Source organism: Channa argus, chromosome 3 (genome assembly GCF_033026475.1).
Source record: "Channa argus isolate prfri chromosome 3, Channa argus male v1.0, whole genome shotgun sequence".
Classification (NCBI taxonomy): domain Eukaryota; kingdom Metazoa; phylum Chordata; class Actinopteri; order Anabantiformes; family Channidae; genus Channa; species Channa argus.
In genome coordinates, this window is record NC_090199.1 from 15,681,547 (window position 1) to 15,700,253 (window position 18,707).

The window sequence follows — 18,707 nt, forward strand, 5'->3', positions numbered from 1 at the left end:
TCTATATACAATGATATAAATATCATATGGGTAAATAAATGGATTAGCTTACATTTCTTGTCACTCTTCTCACTCTGTATAAGGAAGATCAAAAATGCATATTAGCAACTTAATTATAATATTAATCTTTCTTCATTGTACTATTGCATGAATTAACTTTATTCACCTCGTCATCTGCATCTTGGTCTGAATCAGATTCCTAAAAAGAAAAATAAAAGAGAGGGGAAGGTAAGCAATGTAGATACTGTCATTAACAGTACAAACTAATGTATATTCATACTGACTTTTGAGTATGCTGGAAGCGTGATGTTAAGGTTGCAGATTGCATTGTGGTTAAGACTGCGATATGTCCGAGGTTCCTTCGTGAAGGACAGGCGACCGCATGGCTCTTGTGCTGTGTCTCTAATCTGTCCATGAATGAAACGACAATTAAACTCAATATTATAACATTTCTGAATTTGATTAAAAAAGTAGAAATTTCAAAAATTCTTTTTCAGTGTACAGTCATACTTTGATGAAAAGGGCCAGTCTGTTCTCTTTGAAGGCAAAGAAGCTGAACACATGGTGCTGTCCACTCTTGGTAAGAGGCACCAGGTTTCCAAAGCAGTCAACAAATATGGGTTTTCCCTCCAGCACCTGTGTGCAGACATAAAAGCTGTTTTCACATTCAAACAAACCATCAGGGTCTGTTTCCAAATATCAGGATTTTATGTACCTGAGCTGTTGATTATAGACAGCTGGCTGGCCAGGTCTGTCCCTTAGATTCTTTTTAGTAATCAATACTACTTTTCTTGTACTGCCATTATGCAATGTGACTACAGGCTAATACAACACTTCTCCTCCTATCACACCACACCTCAACATCCCGGCTCCGAGCTACTTCAGTGAAGTTTTCCTGCTGCTCCAGGGTTTTGTCCATCTTGTCATCCGTCATGCAGAAACAGCGTAGCCGGGCCTCAATGGGATCCAGTGTCTTGGCAAAAATGACAAACTTGGCCATGTATGGAACACAAATAATCTCTCTGTATAGCTGAGACGCAATACTAACAGACTCCTGGATCAGCCTGCAGTCGATAAGCCAGAACCTACGATAATAAAGATGTTTGATGATTGATTTTATCAGGTAGTTTCACAGTACGCTAGGGCCAGTAATTATAGTATAATGTTGATTCAACAAAATGGAAAAAAAAAAAAAAGAAAGATGCCAGATAAACCTTTGACTCCACATTTAATCTTGTAATAAGAATTACCTTGCTGACACATTTGTAGTGAAGGAAACACATTGGTTAACAAAGGTGAGAGGTGTGGAGCCAGTAATGTCCTCCCACTGGGCAGGAGTGGTTCCACCTGAAACACAAGCAGAATGTGTCACAGTGGGTCCAAAATAGTTTTTATTTCCAGTGGGGAAAAATAATAACTTCGATGAACGTAAGGCATTAAGCTGTGACATTTTCATTTAAACAGTGTTTACTGATTAAATGATTATTCCTCATCTTTACCTGTAATACTGCAAAGCAAACGTAAAGTGGGGGTCTCCCCACTGTATACTGCATTAGACCCATCGCTGTTGGAGGTCTTGGGAATAGGGATTGTCATGGTAATTGGTTTATGGAACTTCCTCCTTCTCGGCTCCAGTGTGACAATCGGGCTGAATGTAGCTTTGTTGCCAAGAATCTTTCGCACCATATCCACATCAATGGGCTGAGCCTAAAACAAGACACAAGTCAATTAAAGAACTTTTTTGAAGTTTATAATTCAACTGAGACATGTTTGAGCAAGGATTGCACTGCTTTTACCTGAAGCCCAACCCTAATTTTCTTGGTCAGGGCTCCTTCAGGGAAGACAGCCTGAACCTGGGGTACGATAGTGCTACTAAGGACCCCACCTTCTGGCCCAATCAAATGACTGTCTTGCTTTACCCGTGACACCACAGCAAAGTACTGTGGGAAGTCTCTAGTTATGATCCGACATATTCTTTTCTTCTCAAGCTCCTCGGGAGAATCCAGTTCTGTGAAGATCAAACATATTCAGTATAAATACTTGAGGAGGCATATTTAGAGACGTGGAGATTGCAGTTTCAAGTTGAAGTTTATGTATTTCAGTTTGTCCCGCTTTCATTACTTTCTGCTTGCCATTATTAACCCAGCAGTAGTCTAAATTGCAACTCTGTTCTGCCTCACTATTCTAATGTGGCCCGCATTGCGTCTTAAACTTCCTATATGCTTTTATACGCCAGTTGCATAAAAAGTAATTATAGACATTAAGGCCTGTCAACTGCTCTTGTTTGGCCACAGCCCAGTTAAGATCCCGTACTTTCATCCATGCCATTAAGTATCTGGTTAAGTTCCTCTTCAGTGAAGTCACAGTGATGCTCCCTCCAGCTTTCCCCTGTCTCACTTCTCAAGATCACCAACTCTCTCTCTGTGCCACGCAGAGCTGCAAAATGGGGAATCTCCACAATCACAGGCCTGAAATGTGAAGGCACAATTTTATTAAAACAACTAGTAACAGATTGACACAACTGAAACAATATGATGGTTGGGTTGATTTGCTGAATGTATTACCACAAAGAAATGATTTGGTCATTTTAGATGCACTTCATGCTCAGCAAAACAAATGTATTATTCAAAAGGGATCTTAAAAAATGTTTAAACAAAAGTATTGATTCCACATCAAGACCATAATCAAACTAGAACCAAAACTGGGTAAAGGCACTTGAGCAAAGTATGAAGATGTCAACAAGTAAAGAAAGTAAAATATATAAACAAACAAAAATAGGTAATATTAATAGGATTCCAGGGTGGTAGTGGACCCCCACCCGTGGTCCTACCCGAGGAACTTGGTTCCTGGAGGACCCAGCTGCAGGATGCGACTGACCAGACTCTCACCCTCATTCAGAGGGGGTGGAGCTGTGGGAAGGTGGAGCTTACTGATCCATAGGCAGCAGAGAGGGGGAGCGAAGAAATAAGTATGAACACACGACACAATTGTGTCAACACTCTGTCACAGACAAACACCAACACACACATGCTCTCTCTCTCTCTCAAACACACACACACACACACACACACACACACACACACACATACACACTTACCCCAGAAACTGAGCTCCGGTGGGTCCTACTTCTATAAGGCGACCAGCTAGCCCCTCACCCTCTACCATAGGGGGCATAGAGGCCAGACGGTGTCTCTTTACAAGCCTGCACGTCACTCGCGTTGGCGCAGAACATTTTCTTGGTGGTACGATGATTCGTAGGCCATTGTGACGGCAACCACGCATGGCCCCGCCCCTGGCATCTACCATGAAGCTGACAAGGAAGCTAAAAAGAAGGCCCAGCATTAGAGATACATCTGTTGTTAGAGGCTCAAATCTCTCACTATAAACCTCCATGCAGACAATGCAACAGAAGAGAAGAAGGAGGTACTTTTATGACATTTATATAGTAACAAGAACATGTCAGGAGATAATTCATTCCAGCCTAATCTAGTCCCTAATAAAATATCACATATATATAAATAATGATTTAGATATAATATTTGATAACTTCAAGAAAACAAGTGCTTACACTAATACTGATATTTTCTGTAAAACCTATGAAATGCTAACACATGAACTGAAATGTCTATAGATAAACTACAACACCAGTAAAAGAGCTTATCAGAGCATGGAGAGGAGTTATAATTGAAGTTGGCATTATTCAACTATCTTCTTATTGTCATCAAATCCCATTAAAAAACAAGTAGATACTATAGATTACCAAATTTTAAATATTATTTATGTAAACTTGTATTAACTTATGTCTCATTTATTTCCAGAATGAATAAACCTCACAGTGGTGTAAGACAACCACTAACCACTGTACCTAAGTACATTTTCATGTATCTATACTTTACTTTAGATTCAATTATGGCTAAATTGACTATTACTCCACTACATCTAAGAGCAAATAACTATACTTTTTACTCCACTACATTTCTAAATAAAGTTGCGTTACAATCCCATTCCTTTACATGTTTTATAATTTATCACGTTTTAATTTTTTTAAGAAAACAAATCACTAACGACACAGGAACCGCTTCACTAAAACAAGCTCAAGATCAAATAAGTCTTCGAAATAACTGACACTAAACCTATTTCAAAGACTTATTTGACAAATAATGTGCTCAAAGTGGGGCGGTATGCAGTAATTTTACTCTTTAGCGTGCCGTACTGAGTTTGGCCTGTCTACTGCATTCACTGCAAAGGAGCACACACAGCTAAAGGGAAAACCCCGATTAATGGTCTATTTTTAGACCTACAGCTACCTAAGTCATTGTAAAATGTGGCTTTGAATAGGGTTAATTGATTCTGGTGTCAAATTCGCTCTGCCATGTTAAAGTCTTCATCCACTTCATCCACCAAATGCTGTTTCTTTAGGTGACATTTGGTTTCAATGGGCTGAAAAAATCCACTGTAGTTTATTATGTGTCAGACCCATCAGTCAGAGTCATCGTTGATACATTCGTTGACATTTTAATTAATGCATGAACGTTTTCTCAGATTTAAACTATATAATTGTGACCATTATTAAAAGACATTAGTCTTCAGAAAGAACAAATGGCCTAGAAAGTACTGGAATATGTACTACCACATTACTGCTTAAAATTGACTTGTGATTTGTTGACAACAAGAAAAATATAGAATATTACCATGCCATGCATGTTCCTTAGGGGCTATTAAATCCAGGCCCAACTGTTATAAGCACCTGACTGTCTTACACTAAAACACTAAAAACCATTCTCAAGATACAGATAGAAAAATATAAATATCATATTGGTTTTATGTATCAGCAGATCCTCAAAATTAAAGAAGTCAGATCTGCATCAAGGATTAAAACCTTGTTTGGAAAACCAACAAAATCTCAACCCCAGAAATGGTAGGTCAGGCATTATGACAGCATGCAGACAGAAAGGATGGGAGTCATTTAACAGTGGATGTAAAAAAGTAGGGTAGAAAAGAGAGAAGAAAGTGAGAGTAGCGAAATTAAAGAGTATCACCTGCTGTTGTCATGGTCTAGGCACGGAGAGGAACGACTAGAAGCAGAATACAATAATACACACACCCACACCATCACAAACACAGCCAAGAAAAGACACAGAGGCAACAAGAGAATAAACAAAAAGAAAAAAGAGAATAAATAAGTAAAAGTGAGAAAAACTCAATCAGAAAGAGGAAATGAAATAGCAGCAAAGATAAAACATGAAATAATAGTAGAAAACAGAAGTGTGGAGTGAAAAATAACAAAAGGAAAAATTAAAACTGATGTAATGGTGACTCATAGACTTCTGACAGTGAACAATAGCGTGCGAAAGATGAAATGTACATTTTAAGAATAAATCCATGTTTTAATGTGACTTTTGCACCAGCAAAATCTGTGAATTTGTGTTATTGTGTGTTTACCCAGAGTGTAGCAGGCTGGAAGACAGCACCACATTATCGAGGTGTTCAGCACCCCAGCTCAGACGGAACGACTCTTTGTCGTGCTCTCTAGACAGTGCTGAGACCTACAGACCCACAAACAACATTCACTAAGTCACAAAAGTCGTTCTGAAACTAAAACATTTGAAACTAAGGTCAGCTTAGGTAAGGTTATTGTAGATGAGCTAATGAGTACAAAATGACAACCAGACAATTTGAATAACGTGCTGTTAACATGCCCTGGCATCACCTGGTGGCTTGTAAGCATGTCTTCAATGAGAACTCCTTCTCTCTGATGGAAACTGTGGTGAATGGGAGTATGCTGTGGCCTGTCGGCAAAACGAAGCACATTTTGTTAAGCGTGTTTGAACTATATGTTTACATACGTGTCATGGCAAGTCTGGACTCGGGCTGTTATTTGTACGGTTAGATGTACAGTATCTGTAGAGTGTGTTACGTGTGTCTCGTTTGTGACCTGTCCAGGTTGTGATTCGTGTAGCTGAAGCTGTCCAAGTAGTGTCCTGGAAGAGAGTCATCTCCCAGCTCTCTGAGGTCCTCTGCTCTCAGATACTCTCCACCATCTCCTGTCATAGTATCCTCACCTGGGAAACAAAGATGCGCCAATAGAGATATTTCACACTAGTTCTCAAAACTTGATGGCGTTGTGGATTTATTTTTTTTGCATGTAAGTTTTACTCTATCAGCACATTCCTTCGTCATCCATATTGAGTGACATGTCATAAGTGACATCAGCACATCCAAAATCATGCACAGTTCATGCATTTAAGTTTCCACTACTGCATGTGGTGTTCGTGTGATGGTATACAGTATACTGTACACTAACATATTCACTGCACCAGCTCTATAAAGGCAGATAGCCCCAGTGTTTACAAAGTGGGGAGATTTTGAAAAGACTGAACAGAAACAACAAAAATGATTCATGTTCACATTTAGTTTTTTAATCAACGTTAATCAACATTACAATAATCAAGTATTGTACAACAGACAACTATTATTGGCAACGGTATAAAGGGAAAGACAGGATGTTCTTTATACAAGGTCAATTTGGGGTTACAGTATGTGACTGAAGCCGCCTAAAAGTCCCTCTACTAGTAAAACATGTGACCAGCATAACAGTAAGCTATTTCTTTTATTCCTGCTTGTGTTTTCTTTTAACTCACCCTCGTCATCAGAAACATCTAGGATCTCAGTCATGGTCTCAGGGACATTCAGCTTGTGCTTCTCTGTGACCGTCTGAGGTGACACCCGTTACAATCAGAGAAAAAACAGAAATATCTTTATGACGTTTTCTGGAAAATGTAAGGAAAAGCTCAGTGGTCTAAAGTCTACAGTATAATGGTATCACTTATGAAATTTACCGTTGTAGTATTGACGACCTCTTCAGTGACGACTTTAAGCGTGTCCACCACAGAGATGTAACCGAGTCGTTTAGCAATTGACAGAGCAGTGTTTCCATTCTAAGAGAAACAACATAAGTGATTCATGTTCTCATTTAATTTTTTAATCAACCATTTTACAATAATTAGAGTGAAGGGCATAAAAGCTTTTTTTCTTTCTTACCACTGTAGTAGCATTGGGCTTAGCCCCATGCTGCAGCAAAACGTTGATTATGTGTGTGTTCCCTTGTTGTGCTGCCTGATGAATTGGTGTGTAACCATTCTGCAGAATAGACAAAGGGATAGGGTTTTTATGATCAGAATAAAACATAAAATCAAAGTTATTTAATTGTTCTTAACTTGTTGTGATTGAAAATGTAACTTTAGACAGTTTAGACATTTGAAGGGTACCTTGGTTTTTGCATTAACAGTAGCACCTTGCTGCAACAGGAAGTTCACCATCTTGGCATTTCCATAGTGACAAGCTACAATCAGAGGGGTATATCCAAGCTAAAGATGACACAAAACAGAATAAACAGTAACTTGTCTGACTTGTCTGATGTTTTACTTCATTGTTCTGGTAATTATTTAAGAGGTGACACGCCACAAATAAAATATAAAGATGTAAAAAAAAGCAAATACTACTTAGGTTTAACATGTAATTATCCACTGAGTGCATTAACAAAAAAATTGTTTGAGCGATGTAGGTATATGATAGAAAAGCTGCAACAGAAAAAGCCAGTAGGGGGCAGATTTGTTGGATTTTTATGTGTGTGTTGCTTTGAGTTCAGTTTAAAAGTAGCTGATGACACACAGACTACAGTAGTGAATACACACAAAGTAAATGCATAATTGACCCAACGAAATAGTTGTTGAATAAAGTGAGTGTAGCATGTCAAAGTCTAATGAATTACCACAGAAAGTACTCCTGTAAAGGTAACAGTGTCAACACTTCCACAAATCTATATATAATAAGTATGTATGTTTTCACTGTGTAAACTTTTTATTCTTTGTGTTCACATGCACGTTTGCTTTTGTGTGTTTGCATGTACCTTCGTTTGCTGATCCATGTTTGCGTCGTGTTTGGCCAAAACCTCTGCTGCATTAACCCTGTCCTCCTGGGCTGTAAGATGCAGAGGACTCAGTCCACTCTGAAAGACATGGAGGACACAGTTAGGTTCCTAAGTAACTTAGTGTTATCTAGTAGGAATGTGAGAACTAATGGTGCTTTCCATGCTAGGAAATGCGAGGTAGCATCTAGAATAGTATCATATTCATCAAAATAGGCGAGTGACAGAATTAAGGTTTTTCTTTGTATGTGTGTAACCTTTGTGGTTGTGTTGACATGAGCTCCTTTGCCCAGCAGCAGGCTTGCCATCTCAGCGTGTCCTTCCTGGGATGCCAGGTGCAGAGGGCTGACTCCCTGCTTTGTCAGAACATTGGTTTCAGCTCCATACTGCAGCAGTGCTAAGGCAATGTTTGTCTGGTTCTTCTTGGCTGCAATGTGAAGAGGAGTATAGCCATTCTGGACAGACAGGAAGATTAGCAGTCAAATGCTGTGTAGTCTAAAATTAAAGCTCCTCAGCATCACTTTCACGCTACAATACTAATATGCCATCGCTACTGTAAAATAACAAATTCAACAACATAAAATTTTCCCAAAGTTAAAGTTGACAAGTAGTCACAAAGTAAACTGCAGGGTTTCATCACAATAGAAGTGCTATGACAGAACACATCACAATAAATAGTGGGAGAGATTTAAGAATAGTCTTCTTCTTTAAAACCTTTGCAGTAGCATGAGGTGATGCTCCTTTATCCAGCAGCAGCAGAGCCACCTCTTGATTGTCATAATGAGCTGCCACATGCAGTGGAGTTAGGCCATTCTGTAAGAGGATGAAATGATTCGTATTCGTTATGGAACAGTGTGTCATTATAATTTTATTTTTTATCCTATGCCTTATAAATAGTTCTCTTCAACAATCCCCGCAAATAACCTCACATTTTGTCTAAGAATCTCCATATATATGTTCAGCTCACCTTGCCAGCATCATCGAGTAAAGCTTTGCGTTGAATGAGAAGTTTAGCTACGTCAAGGCTTCCATACTTTGCTGCTACATGTAATGGAGTGAATCCTTTCTGTAGATGGTAAAAGGAGATAACATTTATTTAAAATCTACATATCCAAACTATTTTACCTGCATGTTTGGCTGGAAACTTCAAGATGCATCCGTTTGAGCAACTATACAATATTGCTCTGTTTTTACCTGTGTGTCAAATCCCATCCTCTGCTCACCTTTGTGGCCATAGAGTGTGAGGCTCCAGCTTCCAGTAGCACAGCAGCTGTCTCTACCTGTCCCTCCCTGGCTGAAATGTGGAGGGGAGTGTAGCCATTCGTGGTAGCAGCATCTGGATGGGCCATGTGCTGCAAAAGCAACTGGACAATATCTGTTTTCCCCAAACGGGATGCAATATGGAGGGGAGTCTGGTCCTCCTGTAGTTAAAGGATAACCATTTTATTGTAAAATTTGGTGCCAGGGTTGTTTTTCCTGGGATAGTTTTCCATGTACATTGGAGGAGAAACAACATGACTCAGACTAAGACAAAGTTGATGGACATCGGGTACGTCACGTTGACGAGTATGGTCACATTCACATTCATTTGAGCTACTTGGCGATGCCGTTCAAACAGTCGAATGTTATGTTAATTACCTTAACTCTATCATAACCCTAACCCTAAACAGTTATCGCTGCCCATTTCAATGTCACACTAATGCCACAATAATGTTGTGAGTTGGTAACAAACGCCATTCATGGTCATGTTGTACTTGACACACATCCAACCTGTTTGAGTCTGAATCATGGTGTAAATTTGCAAAAGTAGCAAATGCACAACAATTATTGATTTATCTGACATAGATAAGTTAGCACTGAATAGCACCTTTACAGTAACCATCACATAGGGAGAATCTTGACAGACAATGTGCCAATTTATTACTGACAACATGAAAACTGAGATTAATTCTGATGATGCGAGAGCTGACTCACTCTGGCCATGGCATCCACCAATGCTCCATTTCTTAGCAAACACCGAACCACTTCCATCTGACCTGCTCGTGCTGCCATGTGGAGCGCAGACTCACCACGCTAAAACATTTATGAGAATAAAGATGAAATAATAGTTCTAATTCTTTGTGACACATGTGTTTTTGAGTATTGAAACAAATTGTACTACTTACAATGTTGCGGACATCAGGAGAGGCTCCACTCTGCAGCAGAAGTAGAACAATGTTCAGGTGACCCATGAAAGCAGATACGTGGATGGGAGTCAGACCAGACTAGAACAAGAGGGAGAAAGATCCAAGACCAAAGAAGATGAGCATGTAAAAATGAGACAGAAAAGTTGCTAAGGTGACACATTTTCCAATAAAAGAAAAACTTACCTCAGTAATGGCCTGGATCGAGGCGCCGTACTTGACTAACAATTCCATCACCTTCACTCTGTTCTTCTTACAAGCGATGTGGAGAGGAGTGAAACCATTCTGGTAGAGATGGTGACAGAAAAAAACTTGTAGTGATGGACAGCTTAAGGGAGGAAATTTGCTTTACCTCTCTACTAGCCCTTTATCTTAGTTATTTCATGATCTCAGAAACATTTCATGTACTTTCTAATACATACTACATATTGGTGAGCAATAGCTACATCTATGTTACCATTTTTCACAACTGGCAAACATCCTCCAGTTTTACAGAATAAAAAATGAAGGATATTTACTGTTTTTTTACTGTAATTTGTCAAGCACCTCATGGCTTTTCATTCTATTGTTGCTCATACACCTAAGGATCAGAGTTTCTTTCTCCAACATTTTAGATTTTAGCTTATTCCAATATCAACTATTGACCTCTGTCCATTTTGTAAATGCATACCAGTGCTCTAGTATTAGGATTGGCCTTCCTGTCAAGCAGCAGTTTGGTGACTCTGTAGTGACCACAGTGAGCTGCGACATGCAGTGCTGTAAGGTAGTCCAATGTGACATCATCAACAGGTGCCTTATGCTCCAGCAGTAGTTTTACACACTCTATGTGGTCTCCCTGGGCTGACATGTGGAGTGGAGACAGTCCGTTCTAGGGACAAACATGACAATGCAAAAACGTGCAACACAGCATGTTTATCATCTAGTATTAAAAAACACAAGGTTACATTTTTAGTGGGTAAGACTGTGGGGTTTAGTGGACCAGTACTGAGAAAGAATACCTTGGTTCGTGCTAATATGGGAGCTCCTTTTTCCAGCAGTAGCTCCACTGCTGGGTCATGTCCACTCCTGGCTGCACAGTGCAGGGGAGTTAGTCCATCCTGGGAGACAATCACACATGCTCAAAGTCAAATGTAGGCATAAACATGCACAAACTGTAGAAATTAATTCCAGTTACTTTTGAGAAAATAAGTATTTGACAAGTAGTTGATATACACTACTAAGCCTCACCCTGGTTTTAGCATCTATCTGAGCCCCTCGGTCTAACAGCAGGGCCACCATATTGGTGTTGCCTCTCTTGGATGCCACATGGAGAGGGGTTATCCCATTCTGACAAGGCAGCAAAGCAAACAAATTACAGTTAATTGTGTCGCAAAGACTGTATAATTTACAATCACAAAAAAATAATGCATGGTTCTGAGTGAGAACTGACATAATTTAAATCACTTTACATAGAAGGTTCTACACTGTTTCATTTACATGTTATGGTTTCTATTAAAATAAATAAATGGCATCTACTTCAGTTTCACAAATATTTAGCTGAAAACATGCAGGAAGTAATGCATTCATGGCAAACACACTGTTCAGCAATTCTTACAGTGAAAACACAGTGACACTACACAAACAGCAGAAAGTGCCTGCAGGAATGGAAATAGGGCACTACCCTGGCTGTGAAGTCCACAGCAGCTCCTCTGTTCAGCAACAGGGTGGAGACATTTACGTTGCCATAGTGAGCTGCGATGTGCAGAGGGGTGAAGCCACTCTGTTTGACATAAACAAGGGAAGAGAAGGGAAAGAGAGAGTAAGAGGGACAGAATTAGTGATAAGAAGACACAAATAGGAAGAAAAAGAGGATATGTTGAAAAAGCAGGTGAGTAAAAAAAGGACCAATTGCAAAGAAAGAAAGACAGATTACTGTAATAGATATTGAAAAGGAACCTGAGTCCACAGAAGCATTATAAAGACACATCATGCTGAAGAAAGGATCCAAGCGTGTTGGTGTGAGAAGAGGCATCAAAGATGAACATACCCTAAAAATGGCACTTTCGATACATAATGCATGCAGAGGCCTTATAATTCTACCATGCTTGCTGGAACAACAAATGGTGGAGAAAAAAACTACTAAAAATGGTCAAAACAAAATAAAACACTAAACTCAAATACACAAAGCAACTATGCACTATGTGTATCCGCTTGGACAGACAAATAGACATTTACATATAATTATATCCACAATACAGAATTGTAGGTAGGTTCACTCCTTACCTTCCCATTCTGATAGACATGGTGCAATTTAATTAAAAAACAGAGTTAACTTAAAGACCAACAACATGTTTCAAAGTGGAAAAAATGATGGTATTTACATGCTCAAAGGTAAACATGCTGCAGGTTATGCAGAGAAAATTACAATAAATAAAGAAGTAAAAGGTTATTAAGATGCGATATGTGGTTTAGTTAAGCATAAAAACTGTAATGCTGGCACATTTCAAAGAATCTTTTTTCACTTCAAAAATAGAAAAGTAATGTAAAACAAATATTCTATAATTAAATACAATGAACTGGGATTCCCTGGGATGTTTATATATAACATACTGTTTTTTTCATGTCAGCCATGCAGGTGTGTGTAGTGCAGCACAGTCAGCTGCATGCATTCAAACTAATGTTACATGACTCTGACACGCAGGGTTTTGTAAGTCTCCACTAAGGAAAAGAAAGGTCAGGACATGAGCTGAAAGAGAAGGTCAGAAGTGGCAAAAATCAAATGAAGAGGTGATGGGTCTGTATACCTCTGTGGTTCTATTGACCATCATCTGGTTGGGGTGCATTGAGAGAGAAAGGAGGAACAGGGAGTTGGGTTGTTAGGGACAGGGCTCATCACGAGAGTCACACTCAACACAAGGTAAGTTTACATGAGCACACAAATAGGAAACAAAAAGCAAAGAAAAGCAGGCAAACAAAAACGTTTCCTAAGAGAGACTTCATCCATTAATATTATAACATGTTATTCCACACTTCCTGCTACTCTCTCTACATGTTTTTCTCCATTTCTCCTTCACTCTTCCATTTTGTCACTCTTGCTTTGAGCTCTACAACTCTCTCTCAATCCCTCTTTCCTCTAGTAGTTTCTCTTTTCAGTTTCTGCCCCTCTCACCTTAGACTGGACATCAGCGTTGTGGTCGTTCTGGAGAAGCAGTGCAGCCGACTTTGTGTCGTCTTTGCGGGCTGCAATGTGCAGGGCTGGCAGACGAACTTTACCCTTGGTGTCGTGCTCCAACAGCAGGGAGACCACTGAGTTGTGACCCTGTTGGAGAGCAATGGCCAGTGGTGTGAAGCCATCCTGGATAAGCAGAGAAGAGAAAACCAGAGACTCCAGTAAATTGTAAAATGACTAGAAAATATGCATATTAGTGTATTCAACATCTAACTTTATATAACTCAAATGTACTTCTGTTGCAATGCTTTGGTTCCCTTCATTTTCCAATAGGTATCGCACCACTTCTAAGTGATTCTCCTGGGCTGCCATGTAGAGTGGCGTGAAGCCATTCTGTAGACACAGTGAATAGAGTGTATACACATACAATGTCAGCGAGCACAATAGTCTCACCTTTATATAGTTACCCCGTATAGATGAATTCATAATATGGTAAATCTTTATTGACATGCTTCTCACCTGTGATTGAGCATTAACATCTCCTCCTCTCTTCACCAGTAGTTGGACAACTTCCCTTTGTCCTGCCAATGAAGCAATATGGAGGGCAGTGTTTCCTTTCTGCAGAGACAAACAGATTTAATGTATGAATTGTGGGTATAAATGTATGTATCCTGAGTGGGCATGAATGACTTAAAAAGACAACTTGGTTAAAAGATTTTAGACGGTGTGAGATGGACATATCTGATATTAACATTCCCTCATTGAAAACCGAAGTCTCCAAATTACTGATACAAAAATGTTTTGTATGAGGTTAACTGAGTAATACTAAGAACTATATTCATCTCAGTCTGAGGACATGGACTGTTAGGTAACAGATTGCTCAGTGCTCAGAGTCACATAACACACCACAGATGTCAGCAGAACACCCAACACTCACTCTCATTTTTCCTTTCCCCCGAGGGTAAACTATGTAATCGTGACCCAGCCTGTCTGGGGCTGAACATCAAATTGTGCTCTATTCATACCTGCAGGGTAAACAAGCATAAGAATAAATGCACATACCTTAGTAGAAGAATCCACAGGTGCTCCTCTCTCCAACAGTTCTTCCACTAAATCTTTGTGGCCTTCCTTGGCTGCCAGATGTAAAGCATTCAAACCATTCTGGGGAAAAACAAAAAGACAAAATCAATGTAAGACATCAAAGGAAGCAGTACAGTGTGTGGACTCAAGAACACCCGCTACCCAATCCTTTAATTACAATCAGTTCATTAAATCTGCTATCATCTGAATCTTAAGAAACCTGGTGTTCAGACAGTGGTTGAGATATTTGAATAAAAATTAATTTTAAATAATTAGGCAACGATACGATAATGTGAACATTTTCTCAAACAATATTATAATCGTGAAAACACATCCTATAAAGTTAATTTACAAAAAGACAGGTTATCAGAGATGTTTTGGAATATCAAGAATCAGAAAACACAAGTTCTACTGTGTCAGTCCATGGTAGAAATTCCTCCCAGGCAGGTTTGGTGTGAGCATTACATCAAAGGACCCTGATCCATCCACCAGAGCTACAGGTTAGCTGCAGCAGCACAGGAGGAGGAGAGCGGAGGGAAAAGTAAATGTTTGACTCTGACCGAACACACATTGTTCCTCTAAGACAGACATGCGTCAACACATAAAACGCTGTTTCACCATATCTTCTTCCATTCTACACCTTGTCTGTATTCAACACCCAAACTTTTGCACTGATGCAAAAGAGAAATTGCTATAACCCCTTTTCGCCCATGAATTTAAACATATACACTGATTAGCCACAACATTAAAACCATCTGCCTTCTCTAAGTGGCCTGCCTCTTGATTGGACTGAGATCTTAGAAATTTGGAGGCTACATGTTGTAAATGTACCCACTTTTGGTGCTTTTAGTGGTAGATGGGTCTGGCAGTTCTGCGGTAGCCCCATATGGACGAGCTACTCTCTCTATGCATATCTATGCCTTAGGTGCCCACGATCCTGTCTTTGGGTCACCTGGCTGTACTTCCTTCCAGCACAAGACCTGCAGTTTAGAAGATGCTCTTATGTGAACTGACCATAAGTTTTGCTCAGATCCTTACACATTTTAGCTGCTTTAAACACAACAAGTTCAACAAGTGACTTGCTGCTTCTCTTGCCATACCATTACAGGTGCCATTACAACCTTTTTTAATGGTTAAAATGACAAATGTGTTTCAAGCTTCACTTTTATTTTTTGTCCTTTCAGCTTATCCTGTGAGTTCAGGGTCGCCGGATGCCCTTCCTGACGCAACCCTCCCCAATTTCTACCGGGCTTGCACCGGCACCACAAAGCAGGGGATGGGAATGGGCTGTTAGGGGTTCAGTGTTTTGCCCAGAGACACTTCAACATATAGCTGGGACCAGGGATCAAAGCACTGACCCTGTGGTCCGTGGACGACTGCCTTACCTACTGAGCTACAGAGCCATTAATTTCCCTAGGAACATCTAAAAGTATCTGTAGTCAGTATTTGTTAGTACACAGAGGGAAGATACTACAGTCTTTAACATTTTATCATTTCTGTACAACCACAAGTGGAATGAGTGATTCAGCTTAACTGGAAATGTACATATTGTCAATTTCAGAAGTCCCATTATCCTGTGAATGAAGTTATTCTTTCATTTATCTGATTTACAGACTGGGGTCTTGAAGAATTTATATCAGGTGAATTCAGAACAAAAATATGTATTTCTTCGTGCTCTAGTTAACCTTTAACAACTAAATCCGCGCACTTTTAACTAATTTCTTTATTGTCCAAAAATTGTCCAAGGTCCAGAATCTTTCTGCACCGTTATTATCTAGGCCAACTTGAGACTCTCCGACTCAAGTTTCGTAAATAGACGTATTACTGTAATTAATAATGTCGATGACGTCGACACGTCACCCCATCTTAAACACAAACTTTTTAAACTCCAGTTTTTCAAATATGTAGATCTGAAAAATACAGTGTTTCAGATTGTGTTGACTGTATATTTAATGAACTTTTAATCTAGATCACAGCCAGCCAATACCTACTACTATGATTGGATATCAGATTGATATTGAAAAAAGAAAAGATCAGGTCATCCCTAGGTGAAATCGCTACATTTGAGAACATAGAACCAGTACATTGTTAACATTTGTGCTTGAAAAGATGACTAATCAGTTAGAAAAACTGCTGCTTTTAAAATCTTTGCTGTTGTTTGTTGGTGTGCTTGTAATGAGCTGGTTGTTCACTGCTATGGAGAAACGCTCTCTAGTTGCACTGCCAACACTTCTAATGTCATCCATTGAGTAATTTAACTAGACTGCGAACAGGTGAGATGTAATAACTCCTAAAATGAGACTAGATGCTCTTTGCTAGAGTGTGAACATACAGAAAGTTTAAGCTTTCAACATAACTTATGATGTTGTGAAATCATTTATGCGGTAATCTTATTTGACTGTTTCCGTCACATTTCAAATATTATGTATTCCAAGAGAGACAAACAAAACCCACAACTGACACACACACTGTCACACAGACAGATCTAAATCTCCTTTTCCTCTCAGCTGTAAGTGAAAGCTTCATTTAGCTAATGGAAATTCTGCCCATAACAGTGATCCTTGGCAGTCTGTATGGTCCATGGCATGAGGGAATCTGATGAGCTCAGTCCATCACAGATTAATATTCATCCCCCTGTGACCGCTGACCTTTGTCATAATCACACATGGTAATAAAAGGTCTTGTTTTATAGGCTCAAGTGTCAGAAAGAGATGAACAGTGGAGGAAAAAGAGGAACTAATGTAAATGCATGCAGATTAAAGCGTAATTTCACTCACTAAGGATTAACGTTTTGGTGGATTAGAGGAGAGGTCTGACCTTTAATTGTGAGGACATGGACACAGCTCACATACAAAAAACACACAAGCTCACTCAGACACACATACTCGATAAGTCTATCGTTAGATAAGTAGATAGATAAGTCTATCGTTCTTCTTCAGCAGCTATAAATTCTTTACAAATTCACACTGCCTAGAAACTGGGGGTTAAAGTCTTCCATCAAGAAGGTGCAATATTTGGGTCATTAGTACAATCAGTGACATAGAGAAGTTTCATAGTGGATAGTGGGTGCATCTTTCTTTCTCTTTAATCAAACTCTGGCCCTCACCACCCAGGGCAATACTGCATATTTCTATGTGGTGTTCCACCTTCTCCCACTGACTTGCAGATGATGTACCACTCAGTTTACCACAAGTCGAGAATTGATGATATTATCTACTTTATGTGTTTCCTGCATCACATCTAATTTGAAGCGAATATTATAATTGTATCACATGTTTTTATATGTGAACTGACTGTAACGTACTGTCTTCTACGTCTGTCATTTAAGTGAAAACAAATTTGTAAATAGCTGAATTAAACACAGAAATTCAGTTTGCACATGAGATATGAACATATGAGGTTCATCATTTTTAGTTTACTGCAAATCAATCAATTGTCTTAACTGTCCTTTTACATCTGTATAACTTCAATATCTGTTGATGCTTTTATTAACAGACCACTGCCTCTAATGGCTGCAGTGCTGACAGCACAGCAGCTTCAGATAATGGCTCTGTAATTGTGTGTGGAGTGCATTTACACTGACATGATTCTGATCCACCTATTTTCTTGAGAGAGGTTGTGCTGCTAATCACAAGTAACATAATAGCGTTCAACAATCATGTAGGCCTCCTATCATTGTGGCCTTTGGTTAAATCTGTGTCTCCTTGAAATTTAAGGTTCAACAGGCATCATATATGGTCACATTTCAATTACCTTTATCAAGGTTTTTATAGCACTGTGTGATGAAGAGAATTGGGCTTGTGGCATCAATATACCTGGACTGTATCCACTCTTGTACTGTTAGACGTTTATTAATTCCATACCTTCATAATGCCATCCCACACATTCATCAGAATGTTACAATAATGATGACTGCTTTAATTCATCCACATCTAAAATTTCCTTCCTGTAGAAGTTAAAGAAACAGCAGATGGTGATAGAATAGACCTAGAGTTAAAGTGTTCATGATCATGAAGCCATAAATATGTGATCATAATAATATGACAGGCAACTAGTAATCAAATTCACAAAAGTTGGGCAGAGAGGAGCTGTGTGTGTGTGTGTGTGTGTGTGTGTGTGTGTGTGTGTGTGTGTGTGTGTGTGTGTCTGTGTGTGTGTGTGTGTGTGTGTGTGTGTGTGTGTGTGTGTGTCTGTGTGTGTGTCAGGCTTTATTTTTGGTGCACACTAATAGAGCCATGGGTGCTACTTCCTTTCACCAGGCTAGTGCATAAAGATTTTCTATTAAACTGCTGGAGAAAGACAAAAGGTCAACAGCAGTGAGACAGTAGAAAAATAGTATATTTGCATGTGTACACACGAACCCATGTAT

At 39.3% G+C, this 18,707-nt stretch overlaps 1 protein-coding gene across 12 annotated transcripts in view; it reads right to left on the reverse strand.

Annotated features, from left to right (window-relative positions):
- Nucleotides 1-18,707, reverse strand: part of ank2a (ankyrin 2a, neuronal) — a 54,997-nt gene that overhangs the window by 22,900 nt on the left and 13,390 nt on the right. For 6 of the 12 annotated variants that reach the window (XR_010913856.1, XM_067497310.1, XM_067497315.1 and 3 more), the window contains 36 exons: nt 14,321-14,419; nt 13,778-13,876; nt 13,553-13,651; nt 13,259-13,444; nt 12,894-12,917; nt 11,771-11,869; nt 11,338-11,436; nt 11,109-11,207; nt 10,781-10,978; nt 10,297-10,395; nt 10,093-10,191; nt 9,902-10,000; nt 9,151-9,348; nt 8,895-8,993; nt 8,642-8,740; nt 8,185-8,382; nt 7,910-8,008; nt 7,269-7,367; nt 7,042-7,140; nt 6,840-6,938; nt 6,642-6,714; nt 5,936-6,062; nt 5,711-5,789; nt 5,443-5,546; nt 5,040-5,075; nt 3,098-3,322; nt 2,831-2,929; nt 2,314-2,468; nt 1,797-2,008; nt 1,500-1,707; nt 1,251-1,347; nt 857-1,085; nt 511-636; nt 285-407; nt 167-199; nt 53-74 (listed from right to left, as the gene is read on the reverse strand). Coding sequence is in view for 11 of the 12 variants with exons in the window: in XM_067497310.1 (XP_067353411.1) it covers nt 53-74; nt 167-199; nt 285-407; nt 511-636; nt 857-1,085; nt 1,251-1,347; nt 1,500-1,707; nt 1,797-2,008; nt 2,314-2,468; nt 2,831-2,929; nt 3,098-3,322; nt 5,040-5,075; nt 5,443-5,546; nt 5,711-5,789; nt 5,936-6,062; nt 6,642-6,714; nt 6,840-6,938; nt 7,042-7,140; nt 7,269-7,367; nt 7,910-8,008; nt 8,185-8,382; nt 8,642-8,740; nt 8,895-8,993; nt 9,151-9,348; nt 9,902-10,000; nt 10,093-10,191; nt 10,297-10,395; nt 10,781-10,978; nt 11,109-11,207; nt 11,338-11,436; nt 11,771-11,869; nt 12,894-12,917; nt 13,259-13,444; nt 13,553-13,651; nt 13,778-13,876; nt 14,321-14,419 (4,237 nt within the window). In the remaining variant the exon portion in view is untranslated. Of the gene's footprint in view, nt 1-52; nt 75-166; nt 200-284; nt 408-510; nt 637-856; nt 1,086-1,250; nt 1,348-1,499; nt 1,708-1,796; nt 2,009-2,313; nt 2,469-2,830; nt 2,930-3,097; nt 3,323-5,039; nt 5,076-5,442; nt 5,547-5,710; nt 5,790-5,935; nt 6,063-6,641; nt 6,715-6,839; nt 6,939-7,041; nt 7,141-7,268; nt 7,368-7,909; nt 8,009-8,184; nt 8,383-8,641; nt 8,741-8,894; nt 8,994-9,150; nt 9,349-9,901; nt 10,001-10,092; nt 10,192-10,296; nt 10,396-10,780; nt 10,979-11,108; nt 11,208-11,337; nt 11,437-11,770; nt 11,870-12,893; nt 12,918-13,258; nt 13,445-13,552; nt 13,652-13,777; nt 13,877-14,320; nt 14,420-14,750; nt 14,844-18,707 lie in introns of all 12 variants that reach the window. The other 6 variants (XM_067497317.1, XM_067497314.1, XM_067497311.1 and 3 more) reach the window with 6 other exon arrangements.